The sequence below is a fragment of the Eretmochelys imbricata genome, chromosome 10 (assembly GCF_965152235.1).
Source record: "Eretmochelys imbricata isolate rEreImb1 chromosome 10, rEreImb1.hap1, whole genome shotgun sequence".
In the NCBI taxonomy this organism is placed as follows: Eukaryota; Metazoa; Chordata; order Testudines; family Cheloniidae; genus Eretmochelys; species Eretmochelys imbricata.
In genome coordinates, this window is record NC_135581.1 from 19702274 (window position 1) to 19718444 (window position 16171).

Sequence of the window (16171 nt, forward strand, 5' to 3'; positions counted from 1 at the left end):
CCTCAAAGCGAGATGCAGTAATTTATTTAACAATGCACAGAAAAATTAGGATGAGTAGTAATATAGTGCTTAAATGAAACTGCAGAGAGAATTTAGGAAGCAGAATTAAATTATCCCACTTGGAATTTAGCAACGCAATTAAAACTCATTTTATAAACTGAACGATAGAATTTTTATTAGCCTTCATTTTACCTTTACTTAAGACCGTGCTGAGACACTGGCCAAATTCAGATTAAGAAAGAAGTTACCACCTGCTTAATCACCTATAATGCTTTAAGTGTTTATATATTCCTTAGTGCTCTCCCATCCAAATAATGGCATCAGACAGCTTAAGATAGCGGATTTGATCACAATAAAGGAAGCACAGTTGAAGATAAATAAAACGAAACTACAGATAACCAAGATAATTTTTTAAAAAATAGATCAGTGTATTGGCTTTGAAAAAAGGAATCTTCCAACAGTCAGAATGATGCAAGTTTGTTTCCACTCCACCACTCCTATTCATCAAACATTAAAATGCATCACTTAATGATATATGTTTATGAGGCTACATATGCAACATCAGCAGAATTCAAGAGATTGGAGAGACCTGTCATTAGAGAATAAAAGTAATTATTCACCTATCAGTTTCTTGTAGTTAAGTGTCTATTGAACAATCTTAAAAATCTCTACAGGTCAGGAGAGCCCTGAGTATCTTCTGAAAGCACAATAAGTTGACACATGATTGCTGCATTATACAATGACTTATTCTCTTACCCAGTAATCCACCAGAATGTAATTTTGGAAAGGAAGGATGCATTAGACTCTGGGCAGGGATTCTAAAGGAAAGGAGAGAGAAAGATGTCAGCCCTGTAAATAAAACCTATTGAAAATTAAAAAATACTACTTTTATCCTTATGAAATTTACAACTTTATAACAACAATTCCTCAGCAGGATTAAGTCTCCCCTTCTTAACCTAAACATCCTTCCTCAAGCAGGTTATTCTTCACAGGGTATAGCACGGCATCAAGGATGCCAATGGTTTACTAGAATGGAGCACAATAGCTTTAATCTATTTCAGTGACGCAGACCAATGCAAAATACACTCAGACAATATCAAGAAGTTACATGAACTTTACAACACATATACCTCTAGACCAGTGGTTCTCAACCAAGGGTCCAGGGCCCCCTGGTGGGGCCACATGCATGTTTCAGGGGGGCCGACAAGCAGGGCTGACATTAGACTTGCTGGGGCCCAGGACAGAAAACCAAAGCCTCACCACATGGGGCTGAATCGCAAGGCCCGATGCCTTGCCACCCGGTGCTGAAGCCTGAGCAACTTAGCTTCACAGGTCCCCTGTGGCATGGGGTCCCAGGCAATTGCCCTGCTTGCTACTCCTTAATGCTAGGCCTGGCTTTTATAAGAAGAAAAATAGTAGCTGTAGCACAGGTGGGCTGTGGAATTTTTATAGCATGTTGGGGGGGGAGGCCCTCAGAAAGAAAAAGGTTGAGAACCCCTGCTCTCGACAACCAAGCAGAACCTTCTATGTTATTTCTCAGTAACTAGTAAAAGATAGTCTGGTGATGGAGTGGAGCTATGGGGAAAACCTACAATGGAATGATTGAGGCATCTGAGCACCAAAATTCCATTTTTAAAAACCTATTTAAAAATTTGGCAAATTTAATTGAAACAAGGAGAAAATGTATGTTTAAGCAATTGCAGTGCTTGCAAAAGGTGCCAAAACTGATTGTCCTAGAGACTGCAGGACTTTTAAAAACAAGGTATACAGCACTGGCTAGCAGCATATAATCCTGAAGTGTCTCAGCCCTCTCAGGGAAATGGCTAGTTTAGTCTCTATGCCTATTGAACTTCTGGCTTCTCTGCTGAGACTATCTGCAAGGATATTGCTCAGTGTGCCACTTGTGATGGTGATTTTGGTGATGTGGTCTGAAACTGCTTTTAAACTAAGGCAGTCATTGGTGCATGGCCATTTTTAAGTCAACTGTTCTGATCTTTCATACATTCCCCCCTCCCCCCAAGTAGCTAGCAGACTTTCATTAAGTCTGTGAAAACTGGCTTCTTAGAACGAGAACCACATTAGAACATGGTTTTCACCCCAAAAAAGCCCAAGCCTGAGGAATGAAAGAGTGCAATTGGTCAAAGAAAATTAAGTTACCCCTGAAGAAAGTTTTCTTGTACATCACATATGCAAATTCCAAATAGAAACATCACAATTGAAGTTATGCTGGTCTCCACCCTCTGACTCATCACAAAGTCAGCACTGGATTCCTAGTTTGGGTTTTCTATCCCTTTATATCAAGTGTAACATTAGCCTTAGCTAGTTAAAAAAAATATCAGTAGTTGCATTAAGTTAAAAAGAAATCTTGAAAGAATTTCAAAGGCAATACTGTGGATTCAGTGCAAAATTCCAGAGGAAATTATACACTCCCCTCCCTCTATTGTTCCCCCTCAAAACCATCAGCATATCAAGAACGCAGTTGGCCACTCCTTTGACACATGTAACCAATAACCATAACACAGTGTATTATAAAATTAGAGCAGCTCATGCACTTTCACCTACAAAGTCATCTGTCACCATTACAGAGATGACGTGAAAAATACAAGAGTTGAATTTTTTTAGGATTAATATTTGTCTCATGTTTGTTTCACTCAACTTCTCCATTAAACTGCATTCTAAAAATGTTACAACAAAGCAGCACGAAACAGATCTGCATTTCTTCCCCCTTACAAATGACTGAGCATCTGACCTATGGGGGGGAGGGGGAAAAATGAACTATTCAAGTTGAGAAAAATTAATACTGTTAAGAAGCACACAGAGAAATATAAAAATAGTATATTTATGTATGAAACAGACTGCATTTGGGGGAGGGATAAGGAACTCGACAGTTCCCAAGTATTAAACACTTCTAGCACTTTGCCAGATCAAAAACAATGCTACTTGCAAGCAATTGAAGCACTCTGCCTTCCTGGAAAAAAGCAGTTTTAAACTGACTCAAGAAGGCATATGGAAAGTATTAAATTTTCTCTGTGTATCTCTACAGTCTACTTATAAGTAAGACTACGGTTTTGTCACGGAGGTCGCAGAAGTCCCGGAATCTGAAACTTCCAAAGACCTCCGTGACTTCAGCTCTGGTGGCTGGGAGCCGCAAGATCCTGCCGCCTCCTGCAGTGACAGGGAGCTGTAAGGTTCCCCCACTGCCTGAGAAAGTTGGCTGCGGGTGGGGGGAGTGCGTGCTCAGGGGGACCTCTGCCACCCCCAGCCACCACAGGGGGGGGGAAGGGGGTGGAAGAGACCCTGGCATCCCCCAGTATTGTCAATTATTCAATAGACATACAAATAGACATACAAACCTTTCCCCTTCAATAAATGCTGGGCATTTAGGAAGAAATATTATAAAAAGATAAACGATTTACTTATATGCACAATGCGTTACAGTATTTCAAAAAGAGAATAGTCTTTAAAAATAGGCTTATGTTTTGTTTAATACCTACTGCTCACTAATTACCATGTACATTCTTAAAGATCTTGGATTATGAGAAAAGCTTTTATACACGACAACTGTGACCAAAGCAGAGAAGAAAACATTTCCAAGGCACAGTCTGTCAGATATTCAAGTTGACAAGAGAACAAAATGATGACATTTAGTCCTTCTGTTGGACACAATTGGTGCTCACATCTAGAGCTACAATTTCAGCCTTTTACAAAACCTAATGGCAACAGACATTTAATCCACCTGTATTACTTTACCCCGATCTCTTTTTCTGGAGTGGTCACATTGACCAAAAGACCTGGACTGCTGATCTGCTTAGGAGACCTCAAAGGATCAGCAGCATTATGTCGCCCAACAAGTTATGCATATGAAGTCAGCACTTGCCAAGGGTGATACCTGAGATACCAGTTACACCCTGCATTTAAAATAAAAAGTAATTGTGGTAACTTGGTAAATGGCAACTTTTAAAGATAGCAACTGCTGTAATTTGCAGCTAAAACAGTAAGCTGTGATATCAATTCCTTCTTTCGCCAATTTCAGACGTACTACATCAGCCATTACTAGCTCAAGGACTGTAGCACTTCCATACACAGAAGAGGTCCGTAATATTTCCACTTTACAACCCATAGCAGTCTCCAGAAGCTGGAGCCACGCTGTTAGCCTACCTCCTCCCTCTGCCAAGTAGGCCTAGATCTTTAGCGTCACCGCATAAAGTGTTGCCAAAAACCAGTACAGCAAAAGGAAGAAAATGCCCTTTTATCATTGAAAATCCATTTTGAGTAGCTGACATGTAAAGTTAGACTTGGAGTTAAATATATGTGAAACTGTTCAAGTAACAAAAAGCAAGCACTGGGTAGAATTAAAAAAAGTACAGCAAGTGCCTTCTACTGCAGTTTAATTCAATGGGAATTGAATTATGCAACATTGTCCAGAATCAGGCCCTATAAATCACTATAAACATATTACAGGTAGGACACTATATTCCAGTCTACTCCTATGCAAAAACATTACTGAACACTTACAGGATCATTAACTGTTTCAGAAAACAGAGGCGGTCTTTCTGGGAAGCAGGACAGTATAAGCTGTATTAGCACGAGGACGAAGTAGCTGTAGAAGGTAACGTAACGAAATACATCAACTTCAGCACCCTAAAAAAAGATTTGATATTCTGGTTAGAAGATGTAAAGCAACTACTTAATGTACAACAAGTGACCAAGTAGCAAATACTTTTATTTGGAAATAAGCATCTAAGCATCAGAGGAAGTACATATTCTTGTCAACCAAGCAAAAGGTGGGTTCTGTGCTGCTGGTCAAACGGAGCCACAAAGCAGCAAGCATTCCTTAGGAGAGTATTGGGCATTCTAGGCTAAATGCATCGCTGACAACATTCTAGGACTCGCCTGGATAAAATAGAATGTCTGGCCATCTCTACGCAATACACTGTTGTTATGGCCATGTCGGTCCCAGAATATTAGAGGGACACAGTGGGTGAGGTAATATCTTTTACAGGCCCAACTTCTGTTGGGTGGGGGGGGAGGGGTGTGAAAGGGAAAGAGAAGGAGAGACAAGCTTTTGAGCTTATACAGAGCTCTTCTTCAGATGACCTGTGTAAAGCTCAAAAGCTTGCCTCCCTCTCACCAACAGAAGGTGGGCCAATAAAAGCTATTACCTCATCCACCTTGTCTCTCCACTTCTATGCAAAACATTACAGGAGAACAGCTTTATCTTTGTGGAACTTTTTTGCACCAGGTTCACCTGAGGGCACCACAAACAGAATTCCTGAGTTTCTCCTTCTCTTTTTCTTTTAAGGCCTTGTCTACACTAGAGTTTTCAGCCACTGGAGTAGCAACACGTACAATCACCTAGTACAGATGTGGTGTTTAAGCCATTACTGGCACCAGAGCAATTCACTCCAGTATAAAGCCAGGATCAAATCACAAGGCGTTTCATAGCATAGCAGTACATGATTTGACCAAGCCCACAGAGGAAGTACGTGTCAGACCTGGGATTAAAAATTAGTCTACTACACCACGTTGTGTTCAGTCACCACAGCTTCCTCTTCCTATGCTTATGCACAGCACAGCTCAATCCAGTGCTCCCAAAGAAAGTAAAGACAACTTAGGCTGAAGAAAGTACAGGGCCACTACTAAATCCAATACCAACTTAATAGGAGCTGGTCAAATTTTTCCAAAAACCTCACAAAGTTGAGGAACTTTTTCAAGAAAATTACATTCCATTTTCAGCCAGCACAATAATTTAATGAATTAGCCAAGGGTAACTTCTTTATTACCCAACCACAGCAAGATCTAAAATATTCTAACTATACAAGAGAACACTTTGACCAAATGGGCACATGAAACAGAGCTACCATCAAAGCAAGCGCTTCAGGAAATCCTCTGTATAAACAGGAAAAAGAACTAAACTTTAGCCTGCATTGTTTCAGATGTAACAGTACACTCCTTCATTCCATTCAAATAGGTTTTGAATGTTTCTAGAAGTTCCAGTAAAAATGTTTTGCTTTTAAACTGCCTTGCCAACATTTATAAGCCCATCAAACCTCTGATTAGTTTCAAACATGGAAAACTAAAAAAAAGTAAAACAAGCATAACTTAATGGCGCTTAAAAGCTCAGGAATGAAAGTACACTTAATGGATCATAAACTTGCTCAGTGTCTTAAGAAGCAATGATGGGCAATACAGATTAAATCATTAAACAAGTAGCCACTGTTATTGCAGCACTTAACTCACCTTAACTGAAAAGTAATCACTTACCAGGTTTAAGGCGTGCAGTATTTTGGACCTGAAAATTATTGTGGCGCACAGCAGTGCAGTGAACCAGAAAATCAACATTACGCCTGAAGACTGGACTCCTTTCATTCGCTCATATTGTATTAAAAATGTGGCAAGCAACTACAGACAGATAAAAAGATAGCATAAGCAGGTTATGTTCATAAAGGTTAAGAAATAAAACAATACACAAAGCAAGCACAATATATGAAGCAGAAGCATGTCTATCCAAGACCATGATTTAGTGTTTCTATTCGAGTATCACTCAGAAGTTCCAACTATGTCTCAGTGTCTTCGGCCCTTGACAAACATAAAGCTAGTTCCTACTCCAAAGGGTGTCAGTTTAAAAAACACAATACAGAGAGAGGAAAAGTGATTGATAGTACCTACAAGCAGAGCACCAGACAAAAATATGTTCAAAGCGTCCAAAGGGGGGAAAAAAAAAGTCACAAATCAACATACACAATCATGTCTAATTATGAAGATATTTTAACCTTTCCAAGGGATTTCCCAGGGCTAAGCGCTTGAAAGCTGTCTTAGCAAGAGTTCATCTTTAAATAATCATCTTTCATACTTGTTAAAATAAAGTTACACTAACCAATGTGATGTATGTATGTCGTTTTTTTCCATTTCCACACTGTTTAGAGGAATTTTTGTACACTTCAGGAAACTCATGTATCCCTCGTGTAACATAAAGCACGTTTACAATGGGTCCAAGGTTTCCCATTTTAGTCACATCATTAACCTGCCATTATATTATGGTCAGGTATGGGCCTGGGTTATTCTTTTCAAGTGTGTTGTTTTAACTGAGTTTTAAATTTGTATTATTCCTAACCTGGGCTGAAGAAAAAGAAAAAAACCTCTCTTTAGTAAGGAGCAAGTTGATTTTTTTCCTGAAGAAGCACAATGCAATCAGCTTTTAAGAAAAGCTAACAGGATAGTACCTGCACTTCCCAGCTTCCTAGTCCTGAACATCTAGCACCCAGTGCACAGAAAACTTATTTTTTAACACTTTCTATCACAGCATCAAGAGTTTGAGCATGAACACCACATGTAGTTCAGTCAGACCCAGAGAACTCACTGATCTATTACAAATATTCATAACAATTTGAAGTTTTGTTTTTAAAGTTAAGTAACGTTGGCAACTCTCTTGACTATATTTTATGGTTTTAAGAACTTCTATTTAGAGTTACTTGCCCCCGGATTAAATCAAGTTCTCAAGCGTGTGCATGAGTAAATGGCACCTCTAACCTCAGAAAAAGTGTAAATGTCTAGAGCTAGTCTGTATGCTTCTCAACATGCTGATACGCAGTTTTCAGCACACAGTTTGCTTTACATAAATCAAAAATCAGCATTTCAGTTCAGTATCAAGTGAAATCTGCAAATGGTGATTGTACCTAATGGAATGAAAATGCTAAGCAGCTGCAAAAAAAGGCAACATGTACAATTGAGAAAGACCAATTAGTGGTCATGATTTCGCATCACAGAAGGAATCGGAGTAGAATGATTTATACTTACCATTGTTATGCCCAAAACTGTAGGGTTAATGATAAAAACTGGAGGTCGGAAAGTATTTTGACTTCTTTCCCAGAAAGAGTAGAAAAGGTCTGCCCAGCAGATTATCCACAATAGTAAGCCCAAGGCCTGGAACATAAAAGTATGAATAAATATTGAAAGTGAACTCTTATCAAGTGTAACAAAATGTCTTTTGGTACAACAAATTAATACATACACAGTCAAATGCAATTGCCCTATGTGTGTGGTCCTATTATGCAATTAAAATTAGTCCAACTATACACAACTTACGCAGTACATGAGGTAAAAAGATAATCTTCTCTGTAGGTTCCCGATTAAAAAAAAGAATTTTAGATTACTGTGTTATATAGTTTAGATTTATTCTAAATGTCATATCACACGCTAACAAAGCAAAAGATTGGAGTATCTCTCAACTTAGGCTGGGAAGAAACGCTTTAAAAACTGTAAGTTTACAAGCGGGGCAGAAATCCCCCAAAATACCTATTAAAAGGTACCACAGCTCCTCTCAAAGGCTCTTGTTTGTTTTACAGAGAAACAAACTCTGTTAAAAGATTGTTAAATGCCAGTTGCGTGAGAGAAATGGAACAGGATGAATAGAATTACTCTAAAAAGATAGGCTTCAGAATAGCAGCCGTGTTAGTCTGTATTCGCAAAAAGAAAAGGAGTACTTGTGGCACCTTAGAGACTAACCAATTTATTTGAGCATAATCTTTCGTGAGCTACAGTTCACTTCATTGGATGCATTCAGTGGAAAATACAGTGGGGAGATTTATATACATAGAGAACATCTACCAATCTGATATATGCCATCATGTGCCAGCAATGCCCCTCTACCATGTACATTGGTCAAACTGGACAGTCTCTATGTAAAAGAATAAATGGACACAAATCAGACGTCAAGAATTATAACATTCAAAAACCAGTTGGAGAACACTTCAATCTCTTTGGTCACTCGATTACAGACCTAAAATTTGCAATTCTTCAACAAAAAAACTTCAAAAACAGACTAACAAGAGACTGCTGAATTGGAATTAATTTGCAAACTGGATACAATTAACTTAGGCTTGAATAGAGACTGGGAGTGGATGGGTCATTACACAAATAAAACTATTTCCCCATGTTTATTCCCCCACCATTTCTCAACTGCTGGAAATGGCCCACCTTGATTATCACTACAAAAGGTTGTGTCCCCCCGTTCTCCTGCTGGTAATAGCTCACCTTAAGTGATCACTCTCCTTACAGTGTGTATGGTAACACCCATTGTTTCACGTATATAAATCTCCCCACTGTATTTTCCACTGAATGCATCCGATGAAGTGAGCTGTAGCTCACGAAAGCTTATGCTCAAATAAACTTGTTAGTCTCTAAGGTGCCACAAGTACTCCTTTTCTTTTTTCTAAAAAGATACACTATTATATATGCTTTATGGTCAAAAACCTGATTAGTTTAATAAAATCTTTATATTTCAAGGGTTGAAACTTCAGGATCAAGTGGCCAATGCAATGAGGTACTTCCCAACTTCAGGGCATGGAACACTCTGTGGAGGCTGTATCCAAGGGCCAGTAACACGTATCCGCGCACACTCAAGGACCTTGAAGGATAGGCGCCTTTTTTTTTTTTTTTTTTTTTTTTTACACCTGACATACTTATTCTCAGGCAGCCCATTGACATGACAGCATAAAACTTGGAAACCAAATTCAGGTGAATTGTATTAATGGACCCCATCCCAGTACAAACATTTCATGGAGTTAAACAATTTAAAAACAAAAAGTCAATTTGGTACAAACCTGAAAATAAAACCAAAATACATGACACAGACTCTGAAGTAAAAGACACTTACTGTTTTGGCTTTGTTGAGATGAGACATTTGGATATAGCCCCTGTCATGATGACGGAGGTACAGGAAGTATATTGGGAAGCAAACCCACAGGTAAATGCAAGGCACCCAGACAAGGACAGTATTCTGAAAGCACTTAGTGAAATCTGGATTTTCTGTGTGCCAGGTCAGGTTCCAATCCTGAGGAAAACAAAATAGATAACTAGTGAATGAAAAAGCAATAATAATTCACCACTTTAAAAAAAGAAAAAAAAAACACAAAAAACCCCACACACCTCACCACCCACTTGTGCCTGAGGAGTCTTATTCTTACTGGACTGTTAAACTAAATCTGGATTAAAGATTAAGATCAAATGGCTCAGGATTAGAGAACATTTAAAGTTTTGCTTCACCTCACATTGCTGTGGTAGCTGTTGTGAAACCAGCACAGAGAACAATTACCTGTTTGTTTTTTGATAGCGGTTTCTTGAGCAATCTTCTTATTCAACTGGCATACTGAGACCTTTAGCTTCACTAACTAGTTATTTTAGAAATATCTCCGTAGAAAAACGCAGCAGTTTCCTGTCCCCATTACACCTGTTTCAGAAATGTTACTTAATATTTGTGTGAAAAACATATGTAAAGATTAAAAATCCAAGATTAAATAAGAAATCTTGAAAGTGCTGCTGTAAAGCCAGCTTCACGGGGCATCACTAAATAGCATGAAAATTCTCTCGATCCTTGAGAATTCTCCAAGATAATCTGTACAACTAAGAGGGAAGATACTTTCCCTTTTAGCCTGATTCCTGCTCCCTGTATGAAGCTGACAACTTCTAAACAGGAGAAGGATCAGACTATGTATCTAAGAGTTTGTCCACATGGGACACAAGCCAAGGTGTTAAATCAACAGTGTGCTAACTTGCCACATAGTACCGTCCCAGGTGGACACTACGTGACTGCTACAGTGTGCTAGAAGTTCTGTTGTGCACTTTGATGTTACTTTTCTTATGCTCTGAACATGGTGCATAAACAGAGTCTAATCTAAAGATATCCTGTACAGAAGCCAAAAGAATACTGACCATCACAGTAATTGAAGTCTGATCACCATTTTCATTACTGGCCACAAAGCTATACACAAAGTGACACATACTCCTTATCAAAGGAAATCCTAGTCCAGGAGAAATCATTAGTTTGAATTAAGGAAAAGGAGACTACAATGCAGGAAATCATACATGATTATCACTACCAAGATGAAAATATAATTATGAACAAAATCAAGTATTGGGATAGTAAAGTAAATAGCTACAGTAGCATTATAAAACTGAAAATAGCATGTAATTCAGCAGCAGATAGTTTCTCTTCAAATATTTGAAGAGACCGGTTACTTCCTGTTTTGAAAATTAAATTTTTTCACATACAGAATGATACAGCAGGACAAAAATGCTGTGCCAAAAGTAAAACAGAGTATGCTACAGTTAAAGACACCTGCCAGCTAGAGTTTTAAGGTCAATATTTCACATATCCGTTTTTGTTTTTTTTAATTACTACAACACTTAAGATTATTGTAATTAACAGTTTAGAGAAAAAATACTTTGTTTTCCGTTGACTTCACATTTTACAGCATTGTGTAGAAAGTCAGTAACGATAGTCTCATTCAACAACTCATATAGCATTTTATCTGTAGATTTCAAAGCACTTTACCTCCTTTGTAGAGTATGGGGAAACTGAGGCACAGGGAGGTGGAGTGACCTGCCCAAAGCCACCAAGCAATCTACTGGCAAAGCTGTGAACAGAATTCAGCCCTCCTGAATCCCAGGCCACTAGTCAACAGCCCACACTACCACCTTGAAATTCTTCCCTATCCAATGGCAGAAGGAAATCAGAGGCTGATGTAACCTCGGAAATATTTTTAGTTCATCTTTTTTAGACTAGCTAGGTATCAGGTTTACAAGGTTCTAATCTCTATCATTTTAAGTGCTGTGTCATACAATATATTGCTGTTTTATGAACTTTCAATTCCTCCAGAAAGTGTTCTACAGGGGAAAAAAAAAAACCTATAAAGTATAGAGACATTCCAGTTTAAACCAAAAGCAATTATCCTAATTCTTCAGGAACTAGTGTTTAACAAAACCAACAACCTAAGCATGGAGCTGAAGAGAGAGAGCAGAAGGAAGCAATGCTCATTTGAGAGTCATTTGTACCCTTTTCAGTTATCTGCTACAAGTCACAGCCTGAAAGATTTTGTTTTATTCAGAGTTCAGTTCTTGGTTACACATAAAAAGTGATATGTTTGGCTGTCACACAGCAGGACTATAGAACAAGTAACAAAATGAGGCTTTTTAAAAAAAAAATTATATCTTGTTAGCAGTGAAATAACAGGTTTCTGATCAAATACATACTCAATGTAAATACATAAACACACAGAGATTTTCCTAGGAAGTAGTGAAAAGAACAGGCACTGACAATAAGTATCAGAATGGTAGCCATGTTAGTCTATATGAGCAAAAACAACGAGGAGTTAGAGCCTAAGGTGCCACAGGAACTCCCCATTGTTTTGACAATAAGTAAAATCTCAAAACTGGAAAACCTGAATCCTTAATTATGTTTCCAGTGTGTGTATTTGTGTTAAAAGATCTCACTTCACCACTGGGTCAAACAACTCATTTGATGATTCTGCAGAAGCTATAATGAGAATGCAGTTGCTATACGTGAAAGTCATTGAGCTAGCATGCTTATATATTTCCTTATCCCTGAATGACCCCATCTTTTATTGGACCAATGTGTGTTGGTGACAGAGACCAGCTTTCAAGCCACACACAGCTCTTCAGGTCTCTGTGGCTCAAAAGTTTCTCTCTCACAAACAGAAGTTGGTCCAATAAAAGATATTACCTCACCCACCTTGTCTTTCTAATATCCTGGGACCAACATGGCTACAACAACACTGCATACCATTGGGATTTTCAGCTTAGTCATGCTTTGCCACCACACAACTGTTTCCTGCTTTAAAGATTTCAGTTTTGCTGCTCCCCATACAATAGTCAAGAGAATACAGTATCTCTCATTAAACTGGATAGCAATTTACAGACCTTACAACAGTTGAGACAGTTACAGCAGTACCTGATTTTATGAACAACAAACTCAGACGTGATCAGTTATACAAGCCATTTTCCCAGTGGGGGAAAAATAAAACCTACCACTTTCATTATGTAAAAAGAAAAGGAGTACTTGTGGCACCTTAGAGACTAACCAATTTATTTGAGCATAAGCTTTTGTGAGCTACAGCTCACTTCATCGGATGCATACTGTGGAAAGTGTAGAAGATCTTTTTATACACATAAAGCATGAAAAAATACCTCCTCCCACGCCACTCTCCTACTGGTAATAGCTTATCTAAAGTGATCACTCTCCTTACAATGTATATGATAATCAAGGTGGGCCATTTCCAGCACAAATCCAGGGTTTAACAAGAACGTGGGGGGGGGGGGGGGAAAACAAGGGGAAATAGGTTACCTTGCATAATGATTTAGCCACTCCCAGTCTCTATTCAAGCCTAAGTCAATTGTATCCAATTTGCAAATGAATTCCAATTCAACATTTTCTCACTGGAGTCTGGATTTGAAGTTTTTTTGTTGTAATATTGCAACTTTCATGTCTGTAATCGTGTGACCAGAGAGATTGAAGTGTTCTCCAACTGGTTTATGAATGTTATAATTCTTGACATCTGATTTGTGTCCATTTATTCTTTTACGCGGAGACTGTCCAGTTTGACCAATGTACATGGCAGAAGGGCATTGCTGGCACATGATGGCATATATCACATTGGTAGATGTGCAGGTGAACGAGCCTCTGATAGTGTGGCTGATGTTATTAGGCGATACAACCGTATTTGCTCCAACCCCTCAGACAGAGACAAACACCTACAAGATCTCTATCGAGCATTCTAACTACAATACCCACCTGCGGAAGTGAAGAAACAGATTGATAGAGCCAGAAGAGTTCCCAGAAGTCACCTACTACAGGACAGGCCCAACAAAGAAAATAACAGAACGCCACTAGCCGTCATCTTCAGCCCACAACTAAAACACCTCCAACGCATTATTAAGGATCTACAACCTATCCTGAAGGATGACCCAACGCTCTCACAAATCTTGGGAGACAGGCCAGTCCTTGCCTACAGACAGTCCCCCAACCTGAAGCGAATACTCACCAGCAACCATATACCACATCACAGAACCACTAACCCAGGAACCTATCCTTGCAACAAAGCCAGTTGCCAACTGTGCCCACATATCTATTCAGTGGACACCATCACAGGGCCTAATAACATCAGCCACACTATCAGAGGCTCGTTCACCTGCACATCTACCAATGTGATATATGCCATCATGTGCCAGCAATGCCCTTCTGCCATGTACATTGGTCAAACTGGACAGTCTCTACGTAAAAGAATAAATGGACACAAATCAGGTGTCAAGAATTATAACATTCATAAACCAGTTGGAGAACACTTCAATCTCTCTGGTCACGCGATTACAGACATGAAAGTTGCGACATTACAACAAAAAAGCTTCACATCCAGACTCCAGCGAGAGACTGCTGAATTGGAATTCATTTGCAAATTGGATACAATTGACTTAGGCTTGAATAGAGACTGGGAGTCGCTAAGTCATTATGCAAGGTAACCTATTTCCCCTTGTTTTCCTAACCCCTCCCCAACCCCCCACCTTCCTCAGACGTTCTTGTTAAACCCTGGATTTGTGCTGGAAATGGCCCACCTTGATCATCATACACATTGTAAGGAGAGTGATCACTTTAGATAAGCTATTACCAGCAGGAGAGCGGGGTGGAGGAGAGAAAACTTTTTGTAGTGATAAACACCCATTTTTTCATGGTTTGTGTGTATAAAAACAAACATTTTCTGTATTTTCCACAGTATGCATCCGATGAAGTGAGCTGTAGATCACGAAAGCTTATGCTCAAATAAATTGGTTAGTCTCTAAGGTGCCACAAGTACTCCTTTTCTTTCTGCGAATACAGACTAACACAGCTGTTACTCTGAAACCTATAATTAAGGATTAAGTATCTAAAACTGGCATTGACATCTATTTCATCTCCTCAATAACACAATTTCTGAAACATATAATGTGGAGGGGCGAAAAAGGAGGAAGGTATAATCTGTACAAATCTGACCTTTCTCCTGCCACGAAACATACCAGAAAAGTGGTTTCTTAGCAGCCAGTCATTGTACTGTTGCCAAGTCACTGACCAGACAGAAAGAAGTGCTCCATGCATTATTGCTGTACACAGTGGCAGGAGGTTATTCTGAAAACATGCAGGTAATTTTTAGTTCAACTGACCTTTATATTTTCATTTGTCTTTCATACAGCTGTACCTCAAAATAGCTTGCAAAAGGATTCAAGGTATGACAATCAGAGCCCAGAGACTCCAAGGAGAGAACAGAGGGGCGCACCTGCCAAAAAATAAGCAGCTAAACTAAAACTTCTCAAACTTTTGTACTGGTGACCCCTTTAACATAGCAAGCCTCTGAGTGCGAACCCCCTTAAATATATAAAAAAGGCTTTTTAATTTATAAACACCATTATAAATGCTGGAGGCAAAGCAGGGTTTGGGGTGGAGGCTGACAGCTCGCAACCCCCACGTAATAACCTCACGACCTCCTGAGATGTGTACACAGTGATTATTAATGCATGTGTTTGTGTATATAGAAAACTGCGCTCAGAACTTGTGGTGCAGTCAAGCAGGACAGGCTGCCTCCCCAGTCAGATGAGACTAGTTCCAAGCACCTAGCATCGTACAAACCAGGAGTAGACAAACGATGGGCCATCAGAGTTAGCGGAAAGAGACAGACATGACAGCTAAAATTTCCCACTCTGAATAAGTATGAGTCACTATCAGAGAGAAAGAAAAAAAAAGCCCTTTAAAAAAAAAAAAAAAGCTTGAAACTGAGGTCTTCATCCAGAAATTGAGGAACAGTCACTTGGTGGGGGCTGCCTCTGAAGTGCTCCATCTCCTCTGGGATAAGGGGTTATGCTGGAAAACTGTTCCAAGGCAATCGGTAACTTGTATTAGAAAAGGGATTTTCTTCAGTATAGAGATGTAAAGCCTAAGGTTGCATCTTGAGGTTTATTTTCCTTACTATTCTACCTTTGAATCAGATTTTGCTATTAAATAAACCTTTTATTTATATCCCAAGCAGTCTCTGATGTGCAAACTGCACGGAGTGCACACACCAAAGTAAGCTGGTGTCTGTGGGGCTGATTTCATGCTTTCGGGAGTGATGATCCAGAAGGGAAATGCTCAAATTGTCTGGTAATTAACAGCCTGGGGACGGATGGATTTGGGGAGACTGAAGGAGGGACTGTCAGTGTCACGCTGCAAGGAGTCACTGGGCTGGTGGAAGCCAGGGTGTGACCTTGTGCTTGTGGACAGGCTAGTGGTGTCAGGGCTCTGGACTAAAGCTGTATAGTAAAAGGCACCCAAGGTTACATGGCAGGCAGAGACAGAACCCCTTACTGGTTG

General features: G+C 39.4%; 1 protein-coding gene across 5 annotated transcripts in view; it reads right to left on the reverse strand.

The window, feature by feature from the left end:
- LOC144271612 (multidrug resistance-associated protein 1) overlaps positions 1–16171 on the reverse strand; it is a 96001-nt gene that overhangs the window by 42677 nt on the left and 37153 nt on the right. For 4 of the 5 annotated variants that reach the window (XM_077829064.1, XM_077829061.1, XM_077829066.1 and 1 more), the window contains exons 2-6: positions 9656–9832; positions 7798–7923; positions 6265–6402; positions 4516–4641; positions 757–818 (exon numbers count right to left, since the gene is read on the reverse strand). In XM_077829064.1, coding sequence (XP_077685190.1) covers positions 757–818; positions 4516–4641; positions 6265–6402; positions 7798–7923; positions 9656–9832 — 629 coding nt within the window. Of the gene's footprint in view, positions 1–756; positions 819–4515; positions 4642–6264; positions 6403–7797; positions 7924–9655; positions 9833–10710; positions 10780–16171 lie in introns of those variants that run through there. The other variant, XM_077829062.1, reaches the window with a different exon arrangement.